Source organism: Podarcis melisellensis (assembly GCF_964234715.1).
Source record: "Podarcis melisellensis genome assembly, chromosome: 13".
Taxonomy (NCBI): Eukaryota; Metazoa; Chordata; class Lepidosauria; order Squamata; family Lacertidae; genus Podarcis; species Podarcis melisellensis.
The window spans coordinates 20286727-20301295 of NC_138545.1; the positions used below are offsets into that span (position 1 = coordinate 20286727).

The 14569-nt window shown below is 50.1% G+C and overlaps 1 protein-coding gene across 5 annotated transcripts in view; it reads right to left on the reverse strand.

Annotated features, from left to right (window-relative positions):
• PLEKHA4 (pleckstrin homology domain containing A4) overlaps window positions 1–14569 on the reverse strand; it is a 49852-nt gene that overhangs the window by 4235 nt on the left and 31048 nt on the right. For 4 of the 5 annotated variants that reach the window (XM_081885907.1, XM_081885905.1, XM_081885906.1 and 1 more), the window contains exons 5-20: window positions 13788–13888; window positions 13027–13142; window positions 11784–12047; window positions 11055–11616; window positions 10878–10955; window positions 9975–10076; window positions 9018–9086; window positions 7211–7291; window positions 6950–7099; window positions 5761–5859; window positions 4711–4813; window positions 4495–4577; window positions 3565–3678; window positions 3328–3460; window positions 2295–2350; window positions 794–955 (exon numbers count right to left, since the gene is read on the reverse strand). In XM_081885907.1, the coding sequence (XP_081742033.1) occupies window positions 794–955; window positions 2295–2350; window positions 3328–3460; window positions 3565–3678; window positions 4495–4577; window positions 4711–4813; window positions 5761–5859; window positions 6950–7099; window positions 7211–7291; window positions 9018–9086; window positions 9975–10076; window positions 10878–10955; window positions 11055–11616; window positions 11784–12047; window positions 13027–13142; window positions 13788–13888 (2273 nt within the window). The remainder of the gene's footprint in view (window positions 1–793; window positions 956–2294; window positions 2351–3327; window positions 3461–3564; window positions 3679–4494; window positions 4578–4710; window positions 4814–5760; window positions 5860–6949; window positions 7100–7210; window positions 7292–9017; window positions 9087–9974; window positions 10077–10877; window positions 10956–11054; window positions 11617–11783; window positions 12048–13026; window positions 13143–13787; window positions 13889–14569) is intronic. The other variant, XM_081885908.1, reaches the window with a different exon arrangement.

The following is a 14569-nucleotide window of genomic DNA, read 5'->3' on the forward strand; positions in this document are numbered from 1 at the left end:
GTTCCCACCTTAGGGTTAGAGCACGTCCCCTTGTTCACCAACCCAAATTGGAACTTAAGCACACCATGAAAATAATAACCTTCCCTGTGGTTTTAATTAAAGATGCGGATGACTCTTCTAAAACACACACACACAATCCCATTTTGCTCATAGCTGTCAACCTTCCCTTTTTTTGCAGGAAATTCCCTTATTCCAGCGCCATTTCCCACTGATATCCGGGATTGTTAGATATCCCATAGACTGTCCCCGGGACAGGTGAGGCTGCCGATCCCTTATTTTCGAGGCTGCTGATCCCTTATTTTCAAATCTGAAAGTTGACAGCTATGATTTTGCTGCATAAAATGGCAGGAGTCCCTGATTTCAGCCTTTCTTTGGCCAAAGTCATGGCATCTCACACCACTGCCGGAGGAGCTCCAGCCCTTCCAAGTCCTCTCTCTCTCTTGGGACCCAGGAGTCCTGGCTTTCCTCTTCCATGCTCCAGCTGCGATGAGACTTCCCTCTCCCTCTTACATAACTCAAAGGTATATCTGCTTCCCAGCCACATTACCCACCTGTTCCCCGGCAGGAAAAACGAGGAAAAACGAACCCAGCCCCTCAAGCACTGCCCACTGGATGCAGCTCCCCTCCCCCTCAGGCACCTGCCCTTCTGACCATACCCCCACCCCTTGTCCCGAGACATCCAGGGTCAAGGACGCGGGGCCTCCCTGTAGAAGGTGGCTGAGACCTCGCCCTTGCCTCTCGGCCCCTCCCCGCTGAGCGCTGGGTGCCCCCCTCCGAAAGGCTTCTCACCCACCCGGCCGGACCCGCGCTTGAGAGAGTCTCGCCAGTGGCCCAGAGCGTTTGGCTGGGCAGCCTCCGATTTCCTTTTGGCCTCCTGGTTCCGCTGCATCCGGTCCAGCTGTTCCTGGGCACTCATGCGAGGGCGGCGAGAGGCGACTGCTTCTGTGGGGACAACCTAGATGGGACGCAAGATCAGGAGTTAGGAGATGCCGGCGACCAGTGGCCCTCGTTCATGATACCTGACCTCATTCATGACCATGAGATTCATGACCCCTGAATCTGGCAGTGATTCGGAGTCGGAGGCAGCAGGGGCACTGGGAGGGAGCTGAGTCAGGATCAGGCCCCCTGAGCAGACTGCTGGACTCACAAGGCCTCAGCCTGCTCTCAACCTTTGTCGGAGCAAGCTGCTCACTGGGAGCTATCTGTGGTCTGGCAGCCTTGCTGCTTTCTGTGTGGGATCCAGCGTCAGACCAGAACACAATGCCCGTCTCCGGGTCCCTGCCTTTGCCACAAATGGGATTTTGCTTTCAACAACTGCTTATATGCTACTGCCAGTGTCCAGCCAGGCTGGCATTCTCTCACAGCATCCCGCCATCCTGGTCAGCCTCTGAAGTGTACGAGGTACACCCCAAGAGTCCTAGCAGCCTCCCTTCCTATCCATTGTCAGGAGTGAGCTGGCAGTATATAACACCGTTGAAGTTAGAATTAACTATTTATTAGCAAGAACAGTCTTGCCTGAGTCTCAGGCCTAATGATCGTAGCAGCTCCCCCCTCCCAGTTGGTCAGTTCCTGAGAGTGAAAGTCCCCACCTCATCACAGCCATTAGTTCCTTCCTCTCCAGGACTTTCTTCAAGCAATCAGAGACGGCGCCTGCATGAAGCCAACCTCTCTTCCGCCCTCTTAATGCCTCTCCTGGTTCTGGGAGACCAGGGAGGAGGGAAGGGTTTTTTTGCAGCAGGAAGGGGAGACACCCTGGCTTCTACAACAGCAGGACTCCTCTCCCGCTTCAGCATCCGATTCTGAACTTCTCTCCACCTCTTCTTCCCAGGCTTCTCCCTCTGCCCACTCATCATCACCACCCCACTGCTAACCCCCTGGCTCTGAGCCTTCTCCCCTTGGTGGTTCCTGCCTGTTGAAATAGGTAAGAGTCAGGCCCGAGGTATTGCTTGGGGGCCTGGATCAGACCCACCCACCTACAAGATGTCAATTAGCCACTCCAGTTTCAACAGGAGCCGCGAAGCTTAAATTGTATTTTTTAGGGAAAGCAGAGCATAAACATATTAATAAGTAATAAAACAAAGCCTTTCTTTCCCCTGTCATGCACTAGAACAGGGATAGCCAACACAGTGCCCTCCAGAGAGGCTTGGACTCCAACTTCCATCAACTCCAGACAGCCTAGCCCAGCCAATGGACAGGGATGATGGGAGTTGTAGTCCAACAAGATCTGGAGGGGCACCACACCCCTGCAATGCATAGATTATCTGCTGCCATGATTCTGAGGGTCCTCCGCGTACCTTGATTATGCTGTGCTCAGTGTCTTCACAGAGTTTGCTGATGTGGCTCCCATGATCTGTGAAGGAGGACGGAGACAGAGCATTCATTCGGAGGGTGCAGAACCCAAGTTTTCTGCTTTTCTCTCCTAGTTCCCACCTCTGTCCTGGCAGGGATAGGCCCTCAACGCAACTCAAAAGGCAGCTCTTATGCACCACACTCTGTGGCAAGATCAGGGCAGGTCAAGCCACCAATGGCGAGCACCAGTGGCGGAATCCTTGCTTGACCAATGGGAAAGCAGCACTCTGAAAGTGGGCGGGGAAAGGGAATGGTGGGTAATTCAAAAGGGAGGTAAGAGTTCATAGAATTATAGAATCGGGAGACTTGGAAGGGACACCAAGGGTCATCTAGTCCAATCTCAACTAAAGCATCCAAAGTTTCACAACTAAAACTGTGAAAAGAATGAAGGGATCCGCCTTTCCCGCTTACCAGAAGCGCCCAAAACACACTCTGGGTTAAGAAGCAACTGTCAACTACCCAAGTCAACCCACACTGAAAACTTGAGACCTGAGAAGGCACCCTTTGTGTGTGCAGGGCCAGATTTAGGTTTGATGAGGCTACTGAAGGTAATGGGGCCCTTTATATGTCCAGCTGCCCTTTGTCCACAACAAATTGTCACTGTTCTTTGTGTTGAATATATGCTATGTGGTAATCTATGGACCTAATAGGAATCTAAAGCCATTTGCCATGTATGTTGCCATGCAACCAGTCCATGCAGAATGTAGGCACCCTATTTTTAGACATCAGCAAACCAGTGATATTTTAGGGAGCAGGCCAGTAGGCGGGGCCCATTACTTACATCACAGGAGCCTAAACAACACAAAACACTGTTGCTGTATGTAGGTTTTATTTTATTTGTTTTTTATGTTATATTTTGGAAATGTCCATCCAATTTTTTTTCTTTAATTTTTTTGAGGGCCCCCAAGAGAGTGGGGCCCTAAGCTATAGCTTGTTTAGCTTATACGTAAATCCGTGTTCCTTCCGCATCTCACTCACCTGGACCAACCACATCCTTTGCCCTCACTTTCTCGGACTCTGCGGGCTCCCCGGAGGAATTGTATCGAGGTCGCCTGGTGGCATCCGACTGCCGTGACGACCCCTGTTGCCCTCTGCAGGAAGCGGGTGGACTCTGCCGGCAAAGAACACAACATCAGCAAACCTCAGTCGCTGCCAAGAGAAAGTGGGCAAGGCTGCAAGGAGGGAACTGAGGATGCTGTTGGGGCAGAAACTTACAGGCGGATTCCCTGCCCGAGGGCTGTCCAGCTGGCCCACTGTGGCTGGCAAGTGGCTGGTGGTGGATTCGTGGAAGGACAGGGTGGATTTGGGAGGAGGAGACGGTTCAAACTCCTTCGGGCGCCCATAGAAAAAGAGTGAACATTATTAGTGATGCATCCTTAGTCTGCCTGTGTGTGTGTGTTATAGATAGACAGCTGTCAGGCGGGTACTTTCACTATTCCCCTTTTCAGCACCTGCTAAAAACAATCTTGTTTAGACAAGCCTATCCAGATTGCTGATGCAAGTTTAAGTCCGTTTTTAGTCTACGGTTATTTTAACTTCTGAAAGTTTTAAATTGTTTTTTGTCAGTTGCTTTTCCTATTTTTGTAAACTGCTTTGAGCTTGTCTTTACAATGATGCTGTGTACATGAAATAAATATTGCAGTGGTACCTCTGGTTGTGAACGGGATTCGTTCCAGAGGCCCATTCACAACCTGAAAAGAACGTGAGTCGCATCTGTGCGTCTGCACACATGCGGGTCGCGATTCGCCGCTTCTGCGCATGCGCGTGACGTCATTTTGCACATCTGCGCATGCACGAATGGCAAAACCTGGAAGTAACCCTTTCCGGTACTTCCAGGACGCAACCTGAAAACGCTCAACCTGAAGCAAACGTAACATGAGGTATGACTGTATTTATCTAGCCATAAAGTAAGTACATAAACACACACACACACACACACACACACACACACACACACACACACACACAAACAGTTTAATGCCCAAATGGGCTTCTAAGTAGCTTACCAAAACCAGGGGCACCAATATTGAAATACAAAAACACCCACAATTAAAACACCGAACCCCTAACTTCAAAGTGCTTTGGAGCCCAAGGTCTTGATGGTGAAGCCACTGTACCATTTGAACCCAGAGACCAACCCCATACCTCCATTCCTGCACAAAGCTGCTGGGATGTGTGGCTTGGCCCCAGGTGAGAATCCAGGGTTGGGGTGGTAGCTGGAGACACACCTGCAATGGAGAGGTTCAGATGTTACAAACGAGGACTCATAAGGGGCAACACCTGCTAAATATCCACCTCCCTCCCTCTTCCTCCTCCTGGGCTGCCGGCTCCCAGTTCCTAGGACAGTACTGCATTCAGCACCTGATCTTCTGCTTTCTAGGGCGTGGTGGTTGGCTGGGCTGGATCTCAGTCCTGCCAGGATGTCGTGGATCCTCCACAAATCTTGCTGGGCAGCTACTTGGTCCTAAGGAGAAAAGGATCAGACAGGTGGAGGCAACAGGAATCAGTGCGGAAGGATAGGAAGCTGCTTTGAACCAAGCCAGGCCATCGACCTGCATAGCTCAGGATTGTTGACACCAGGGCAGGGGGAGGCGGGATTTGGGGCAGGACTTTTCCATTCCCAGCTCAGCAATGCAGGTCTGGTAAGGGGCATGGCCTGGGGAAGAGTCACAGATAGAGAGAGGTTTGGCCTGAAGCTCCCTCTCTCTCCTTTACTTCAAGGGTTCAGGTAGGGGTTTTTCTTAGTCCTACCTGGAGATGCCAGGGGCAGAACCTGGGTCCTTGGGCATGCAGAACAGATGCTCTGCTGCTGAGCTGTGGGCCTGGGGTACCATGTTTCCACCACCTCCCAACACACACTACCTCCAGATCAGAGCCATGAGCTCAATCTAGCAGTGATTCCACATGCTCAACCCTGCCATTTATTTCTGAGGAAGACCATTTTGGGGTTGGATTATTTCACCAACTACTGAGCAGGTTGCAGTTACGAAGCACAGAATCAACAATGCCTTTTATCATTTGTTATTATTTTTGAATTAGTTTTTAGCCCGTGTGGCAGCAGCAGACATAAACATGAGACGTGAATCCCAGAAAATACAGGGCCAGGACGAAGACTGAGGTGGATTTCCACAGGTCAGAAGAGGAGGACTTTAATATTTGGTGGATAGCTCATCTTCCCACCCAGCAGAAACAAAAGAAATAAATTTGAAAAGCAGAATATATATATCAAAATAAGCACGGTTGACAAAATTGTCTTCATTTCCACAAAGTGCTCAGATTACAAAACCTGACTTCTCGGAGTACAGAATTTGGAGTTTTGTCACTTTTTTGCAGCAACTATGCACAGCCCGAATGCTTGCAAAGAACCACAAAAAAGTGGTAGGGAGAGGCTTGGAAATGGGGAGCACATACCTGGGGGTGCCCCACAGTCCGGATATGCTCCAAGGAGCCCTTCACCATCTGCAGGTCATTTTCCAAGGCGGCGTAATCCTCCCACGCTCGTTCACTGTCCTGAGTTGGGGAAGAACAAAGACTCAGCGGCTTATCCAGATCCCTTACGAAGTGCTGATTCACTGCAGATAAGGCCTGGTAAACCCCTGCTGCAAAATGAGGTCGTAGAATCCTGGGTGGGCTATATCGCTTCAGGTGAAGGATGCTATTTTCAATGCCTCCTTCAAAATATTTTATGAAAACACCCACACACACACACACAAGATCTGCAACAAAATGTTGCAGTATGGAGTGCTCCCATCCATTCCCACCCACCATTCTGTGTGCAACTGCCCCCTAACAACAACAATAGTCACTCCACAGTCAGTGGCCACTGGGCATTCTCAGTCCTTCTTGGGTTATCTTGAGGGTGCCCCCAATATGCATTTATGTTTTCCCCCTCCCAAAGTTTTTTGTACTTCTGTAAACTTGGGGGTCTCTGTAAGCCTGCTGCTTCTTCTCCACAGAAGTTCTGGCCCTCTAAGTACCGGGCATGCACCTTTGAACATTGGTCGAATAGAAAGGAAAAGCAGGCACAGCAACAAAACGTTGCTGTGTATCCAGTGGGAGGGTGTTGCCTGAGCATTGTGGCTGAGGGGCTTGAAAGAAAAAAGTTGGCGTCAAAGGCAGGAGTCCCTGCTCTACGCTGGGTCAACTTCAGGTGCGGAAAAAAGTCTTAAAGGTCCAACCAGTCTGTATGCAAGGCAATTGGGATAGGAGACTTCCCCATGTGACCAGGTTCTCAATTTGGCTTCAAAGGAGGTGAGAGGGGGCAATTTAAGTAGATTGACCTTTGCTGCAACTTGGAGGAATTTTGACGGGAAACCAAAAGGTGCCTCTGCCTCATCTCTGATCTGTAGTATTAACCGAGAACTAACCGAGAACTGGGACGCGGGTGGCGCTGTGGGTTAAACCACAGAGCCTAGGGCTTGCTGATCAGAAGGTTGGCAGATCGAATCCCCGGAGAGACGTCTTAACCCGAGGTATTATTTCTGGGTTAGTGGAGTCTGTAACCTGAAGTGTCTGTAACCTGAAGCATATGTAACCTGAGGTACCACTGTACAGTGTTTTCTCAGCTCAGGCTCCCAGCATGGGAATAAAAGCAACTCACCAGCGCTAGATCGCAGAGGCGAGCTCGGGTTTGCACCAGTTCGTCTTGCAGCTGCCTCTGCTGGTAGCAGATTTTCTCCATTGTGGCGTCTTGGCCTTTAAACTCCTCCAGCCTCAGACGTGTCACCTCCAAGGCTTTCTCAATCCGCTCCTGTAAAAAAAAAAAAGGGCCAACCATTTCAACGTAAGCCAAAATAAATCAGATGGCCGGTTTAATAGCAGGAGTAAGGGAAAGAGGGAATAGTGGTAAAGTAAGACATACCTTTTCAGCCCGGAGCTGTGCCGTGTCCTCTTCGAGACCACGAAGCACCTTGTCCTGGCCGCAAAGTTTTGTCAAAAGAGCCTAGAAAGAGAAAGCGGGTGCAATTCTAAGAGAAGCCACCAGAAGGTGCTGCGGCACATACAATCATGGCTTTATAAAAGCAGGCAAACCCACTTTGGGACAAATGTTTGGCATGGTGTTGTGAGAGCGCCAGGCTCTCAGGGGCGCCAGGTTGAGACTCCAGGGCCCGAGAGTTGAGTCCGAGGAAGAGCCTGCACCCTGGCACCGCATATGCTTAAGACAGCCCTGGTGAGATTCTTTCTTTTTTTCTGAGAGCTTCCAAATCAGAGATGGGTTACGCTATTAACAACGTAGCGTTCCAAAGGCCAGTCAGTTAATCATTTAAATTAATAAACTCAAATTCTTAATGGACTAAAAATGAGATCCAAATTAATTCAGACAGATTTTTTTTAAAAAAAATCCATAAGGAGAGCTGGATGAGGCCATATAAAACCCACAAGCAGGACATGAGCACAACTGCACTCTGCCCATGGGATAGTAGCTCTTGATAGCTTTACCCTCCATGAATGTATCTAATCCTCTTTTAAAAACATCCCAGCTTGGTGGCCTTCGCTGCCTCTTGTGGGAGTGAGTTCCACAGTCCAACTGTGTGAAAAATCACTTTATTTTTTGACTGTCCTGACCTCACCCAAGACAACAAAACATTGGGCACATCAGACTTACAGGGTGATTTCCCACCCTGTAAAACCCCAGGCGACTTCTAATGACGTGTTGCAGCATGAAACTGATGCACACAGTTTTATTGGGGGGAATTATTCCACCTTCAGCCAATTTCAGTGTGTAGTAAAATGTCTTAAACAAAGCCTTTGTTTGAGTGTCAGAAGAGAGGCACTTCTCCGAGTTGGTTTTTGCTTGAAAATGTAAACAGAAAGTAGCAAAAATCTGGGGGTGTTCTTGACAGCTGCACAGGTGACAATAAAACAAGCTGTAGAACTAACTCTCTGTAAATTCAGCATTGAGCAGTGACCCTACAGTGGATTCCAACCCAGTTTAATGTTAATTATTTTGCAGTGACCCCCACAGTGGATCCCAACCCCGTTTTCTTGGAAGTAGGTTTGTTACTTATTATGCAAGAGATTTCAAAAATGAGCTTTCAAACACCGTTTTATAAATGAGGCATTCCTTCTTCTGAAAGAATGTCTCAACTTACTCGTAAGTCAAGGATGCAGGGACCTGTGACCCTCCTGGTATTGTTAAACTACCAAGAGCCTAGGGCTTGCCGATCAGAAGGTAAGCAGTTCGAATCCCTGCGATGGGGTAAGCTCCCATTGCTCGGTCCCTGCTCCTGCCCACCTAGCAGTTCGAAAGCACATCAAAGTGCAAGAAGATAAATAGGTACAGCTCTGGTGGGAAGGTAAACGGCGTTTCCGTGCACTGCTCTGGTTCGCCAGAAGCGGCTCAGTCATGCTGGCCACATGACCCGGAAGCTGTACACCGGCTCCCTCGGCCAATAAATCAAGATGAGCACCACAACCCCAGAGTCGTCTGCGACTGGACCTAATGGTCAGAGGTCCTTTTACCTTTTTTACCATCATCCCTGATGGGATGATGGGAGTTGGAGTCCAGCAAATACCTGGAGGACCACAGGTTCCCCTGCCCCTGCTCAAAGTGATGTTTATGCTCTATGCTTCCTAAGCTGGATGCAAATAATTTTAAAAGTTTTTTTAAAAAAACAACAACAACACACAAATGAACCCTTGATATGAGAAGAAGCAGAAGTGCGTACATCAGTGTCGCTTTCAAACCGCTGCCCCCCGGTAGAATGGATGCTCCTCTCTCGCACCAGAGTCCGGCACTGGAAAGACAGAGAAATGGTTGGTGTGAATAGCATGCAAAGGCATGTCTGGATAAGCCCCCGAACTTCCCACATGGTTTCCTAGGAGAAACCCCAGCTTGTTGTACCACGAAAGTTAAATATGCCCATAAAAGACTGTTTATGTATGCAACAGTAGCAACAAGAATTCTTTGAGCCCCAGAATGGAAACAACAAGAAGTGCCAACAAAAGAAGAGTGGCAGGTGAAAATGATGGACTTTGCAGAACTGGCAAAGCTGACGGGAAGAATCCGAAACCAGCACAATCAAGTATTTCAAAAGGACTGGAGTAAATTCATACGATATTTGAAAGATCATTGTAAGCGATTGACATCACTAGCAGGGTTGTAATGAGAATTTTCTCCCTTTTTATATTTACTTAAATTTTGACGTATTTTGCAATGAGTGTAATTAGAATTGAAAAATGCATAAAGTGCGATGATATAAAGGTTAATCTCATGGGAAGGAAGTCAATAGGCTAGAAAGAGCTAGAGAGGCAAAGTGGATAATAATGATGTGATTATATATTGTTAAATGGAAAAATAAATATATATATATATATATATAAAAAAAGAAAATTAAATATGCCCAAGACATTTATGTGTTCAGCATTAAGAGGGAGTATTTATCAGGATAAGTTGCCCATGGCTTCAAGATTAACTACTTCAAGGGCTGTTCAATCCAATGTTAAGCTAACGGGGGGAAATGGTGGAGCCCAGTGTTAACCACGACAGACGGGAGGACGATTTGGTATTAAAGCAGAGCTCAGAGAATGTGCTGCTGTCCTTTCCTGGCCAGCCTATTCTTTTTGCTAAGCCAGCGTTTGATAAGTCCTAGACTCAAGGGAGGATCAAGCACGAAATCACATACCGTGGTTCCCAAGGACGTCCTTTTCCCAGGGGTGGGCCGGTTAGGCAGGGGGGGCAGGGGTGGTAGGTGGAGGTAGCTGGAGGAGGCGGAGTGGGGGGTGATCTGTAGGGAAAGGGAAGGCAAGTGTTAGGGAGAGTAGCCAGGGAAGCTCATGAGCAGGACTGTGTGATATACAGTGGAACCTCGGCTTGCGGACGTAATCCACGGAGGCACGTCCGCAACCTGCAGCGTTCACATCCTGAAGCGCCGTGTCTGCGCGGACGCGATTTGGTGCTTCTGCGCATGTGTGAAGTGGCGAAACCCGGAAGTAACCTGTTCCGGTACTTCCGGGTTTCCCATGGTCCGCAGCCCGAAAACATGTAACCTGAAGCAGCCGTAACATGAGGTATGACTGTAATAATAATAGTAATAGTATTTATTTATTTATTCATTCATTCATACCCTGCCCATCTGACTGGTTTCCCCAGCCACTCTGGCCGGCTCCCAACTGAGTATTAAAAACACGATAAAACATCAAATATTAAAAACTTCCCAAAACAGGGTATGCCACAAATTGCATGGAAAGACTGTGCAATATAATACCGGCCGCACAATGCAACTTTCTGGAAAAAAGGGAAAGAAAAAAATCTTTTCATTTTTTAAAGGAGGCAACTTTGTAGCTCAACATTTGCATAATTTACGCAAGTTGCGGAACTGAGCTTTTCCTGCTGCAGAATTAAGACTCCTTTGGCTCAGGATTTCAGAAATGTTAAGTACAGGGTACACACAGCTCAGGTCACAAGCGGGGAAAGAGACATTCAAGCCAACAGACTCGTTTGTTTTCATGTCACAGGGAGAGGAAGGCCAGGGAGAGGAGGACCATGGCGAATGGGAAAGATGGAGAACGCAGCCCCTGGTACTCACCAGTCGCCCATGTAACCGAGACATGACCAGAGCACGGGACGTCCCAGCTGGCGGGGAGAGATAACCTCGGTCTGCAAACTGGCAGGAAAGGAAAGGTTAGCGCCCGGGTGGATCGAAGTCAAGATAAGCCCCAAACTCAGAGCTGCCCTGCCCACTGCTGCCGCAGCCTCTACTTACTCTGCTGGGTGGCAGCTGCCTTGCCAATGAGGGCGCCAGGCCTTCCTCGCCCACGGGCCGGGCCCTGCTGTGGTGAGGACTCCGGGCGTAACGCCTGCCATAGGGGTCTTCGGAGGAGGGGAACACGTCATACCGGTCAGCAGGTGTCAGGGTGCGCCCCCTGGTGGTGGGCGACAGCGTGGCGTAGGGGTTGTTGGGAGGGCCCTCGCCGGGGGCAATGTCCACACGCCCCATGGGGGTGTTGGGGCGCCCGAGGCCCCTCGGGGAGGTCACGGAGGACAGGTCCTCGCAGGAGATGGCCTGTGCGGCGGCAGCAGCAGCTCTCGGGGGCTTCCTGCGGGTGCGAGGGGGCGACTGGCGGGCGTCGGGTATCTGAGGTGATTCGGCAGGGGTCAGGGGGAGGGAGTAGGAACGAGAGGAGCGGATGGAAAGCAGAGGGGAAGGCTGAGGGGTCCGGGATGGGGAGGAAGGCGTGGGGCTCTCAGAGGGGGACCGCGGCCGGGAGGAGAGCTTGGGGTGGATGACGGGCGAGGGGCTTCCGTGAGTCTGGGAAGACAGGGAGCTGCCAATGGAAACAGAGGGAAGAAAAATAGGAAGGTACAGAATCAAACAACAAACATGACATTCCAAGTCCCGCCCCAACAGCACCTGTGGGAGCCAATCATCATTAGCTCCCCACGGCGCCCCCTGGTGGAAACGTGGTGCTTCCCTCTCCACCCACCAACTTACCTTAAATCTGGTTGCTCTTTCCTTATGTGGCTGTATCCGCCATTGAGCGAGCTGCACAACGACGTCCTCCCGAGCCGTGGAGTCCCCTGCTGACTGTCCTGCACGTGGAGGCTGTCGGACGACGAGGCCTCCCCGTCGTGTGCCTCCGAGAGACGGGCGATCTCCAGGGATTCTGCGCTTTTGGCGTAGTCGTTCTGCGTGAGCGTGACGTCCTCAATGCTGGTGCATGTGGACGGGGACTGGCTTTGGAGACCCCTCCGGTTGCTGAGGGACAGAAGGGAAGATTTTTTTAGACTGTATCAAAGCCCAGGTGGCTGGTTCCCCTGCGATGACCTTCCCCTTTGCCCGCAGAGAGTTTGAAATCAAGATTCCTCCCCCTCCAACCCCACCCAGCGTCCAACCTCACAGTGGTGGCCGTTGAGGCTGGTAGGGCGGAATGCAGGGAGCCCAACAGTAGGTGGCACCACAGAGTTAATGACAGGAAGGAAGGAAGGAAGGAAGGAAGGAAGGAAGGAAGGAAGGAAGGTAGGTGGGTGTAGAGTGGCTGAGGGCAGGCTGAGATGGGTGGGGCCATGCCTTGCTCCGCCCTAATGGACCAGCCTGCGCCGCAACCTAGCTGGCTCTTTCAAAGCTCACGGCTTAACCTCCCCATTTCGCCCACGTTGCTTCTGGGTAACCCATGAATCCAGACACCCCACATTCCTAATATAAGGGTGTCCACGGGCTAATTTCAAAACTAATCTCAAAGTGATGAGTCTGGGTGTCTGGCAGCAGCAACTTGTCTCTCTCTGGGCAGCCTGCTGGGTGGGGAAGCAGAGGGCGATGGCGGGAGTGGCAGAAGGAGAGAGAGAAGGCGATGGTTGAAAGGAAGAAAGGTGAGCAACACTGCCTACGTTTGGCTTTGCCCTCCTCCCTACAGTGGGCGTCTGTCTCGGCTGCTGGATGTGGTCCTTGATCGGTGACGCCCCCTCCCCAAGGAACCACAACAGGAAGAAGAGTCTCCCATCCTAAGCAAACCGAATCTCTCTCCTAGAAAAGTTAAAAAACTTTAAAAACATCTGCACCATTAATCTCTCCACGATCCTGCCCATAATGGAACTTGTTTCCCTTTCAAAAGTTCCTATTTCTCAGTCCCTCTTTTGATGGGTTCATGTCCCATCCCCAAACCAGAGAACCCCAGAGGCAAGGTTACAGCCAGCCAGCGTAGGGCTGTGCCTAGAATACACCCGTCCCCAGCCCTTACTAGCTTCCATAGTCGCACTCGGCGGCGGCTGACTGGTTCATGGCGCGGATCCAGCTATTCATGTCCAGCTGGGTGTCTGCACTGAAATAATAGGTTCTCATGCCAGGATGTTCGGCCTGGAAGGTAAAAGAAGAAAAAGAGGGGTCATTGCAGTGGCTCAACGCATCCTCAAGGGGGCAGCAGGCATACGGAAATTCTGGTGGACAACAGCTGGAGAGCAGGCGAGGGTGGGCTTGAGGGCTTCTGGTGGGCTTTCTGCATGGCTGGCTAATGGAGGAGAGAATCTGTCGGCTTTGGTTCTCTCCATTTCTCATTTTGCCTGTCGTTTTTCTACATTTCCACATCAGTTTGCAATTTATTAGCTTTCTTTTTTAAAAAAAAAAAGGCTTCGTGAAAATTCTTCGGCAATTTTCTCCTAATCTACGTATGTTTGTGTGCAATTTTGACTCACGTACACATTTTTTGCAAAGCAGTTCCCCCTACTATAATGCTGTTTTCATTTACGTGTGCACTTTCCCCTAGTATATGCACACACTGTGTGCATTGCAAAATATGCAGAAATGCAGATTCAGAAGGGCGATTCTGTACAGGTTCTCCTATTGCTTTGCACAGTGGGACTTAAGTTCACCTTCAAATGCAAACTAAGTTGAATCTCTCACCCATCACTCATGGTTGTCAACAGACCTTGGGTGACAGCAAAATAACAGATGTTGGAAGAAAACAAGCATTCCACTTGTGGGGGCGGGGGGGGGGGGCCTGACCTTGAATATGAAGCGCCGGTTCTTCTTCTCCTTGGAGAATGCTGTCCGGATCTCATAGCTGGGGAGGAGGATGCTGCCCAAAACTTTCTCTTCGCGGCTGTCTGGAAAACAAACACACACACATTTCCAACCCCACCAAAGGAAAGAAAAAAGTCACAGGAGAGTCCTACATTGGGGGGGTGGCGGTTTGGACTAGAGGACCCTTGAGATCTATGATTCTAAGAAGTCGCTTCAATGCACTTTTCCCTAAAGCCCAGATGGAAAGAACCCTGTGTGGCCCTTGAGATGTTGCTGGGACTCCAATTCCCATCAGCTCCAGCCCACCTGCCCAAGGGTCAGGGCTGATGGGAGTTGGATCCCTATAACGTCTGAAGAGCCACAGGTTCTCCCCTCCAGCCCTGTAGGGCTTCAAGATCTCTGGGGCCTGAACTAGCGATTCCAATTCGTCAAACCTGGCTAGCGGTCCACTCCACTGCCTAAGGTGCAGCTGGTAGGGAGAAGAATCAAGGCCTTCTCTCTCAACCATAGGGCTTAAGTTGGGGACAAAAGGGCTTGTCCACATCTGAGCACTATATAGTTGTTTATCCACACACATACGCACACAATTTGAATTACACTGGAGTAGTCCACCCACACGTATTTCAATTTCCGTATGAGAAGCAATTTCGGTCTTTCCTATTCATACCAGCAGGCATAAGCGCCGACTCCATGGGGCCTGAGGGGGCCTGAGCCCCCTCAAATATTAGTTTGGTGGGGCTCCGCCCCCCCCCAATAATTTAAGA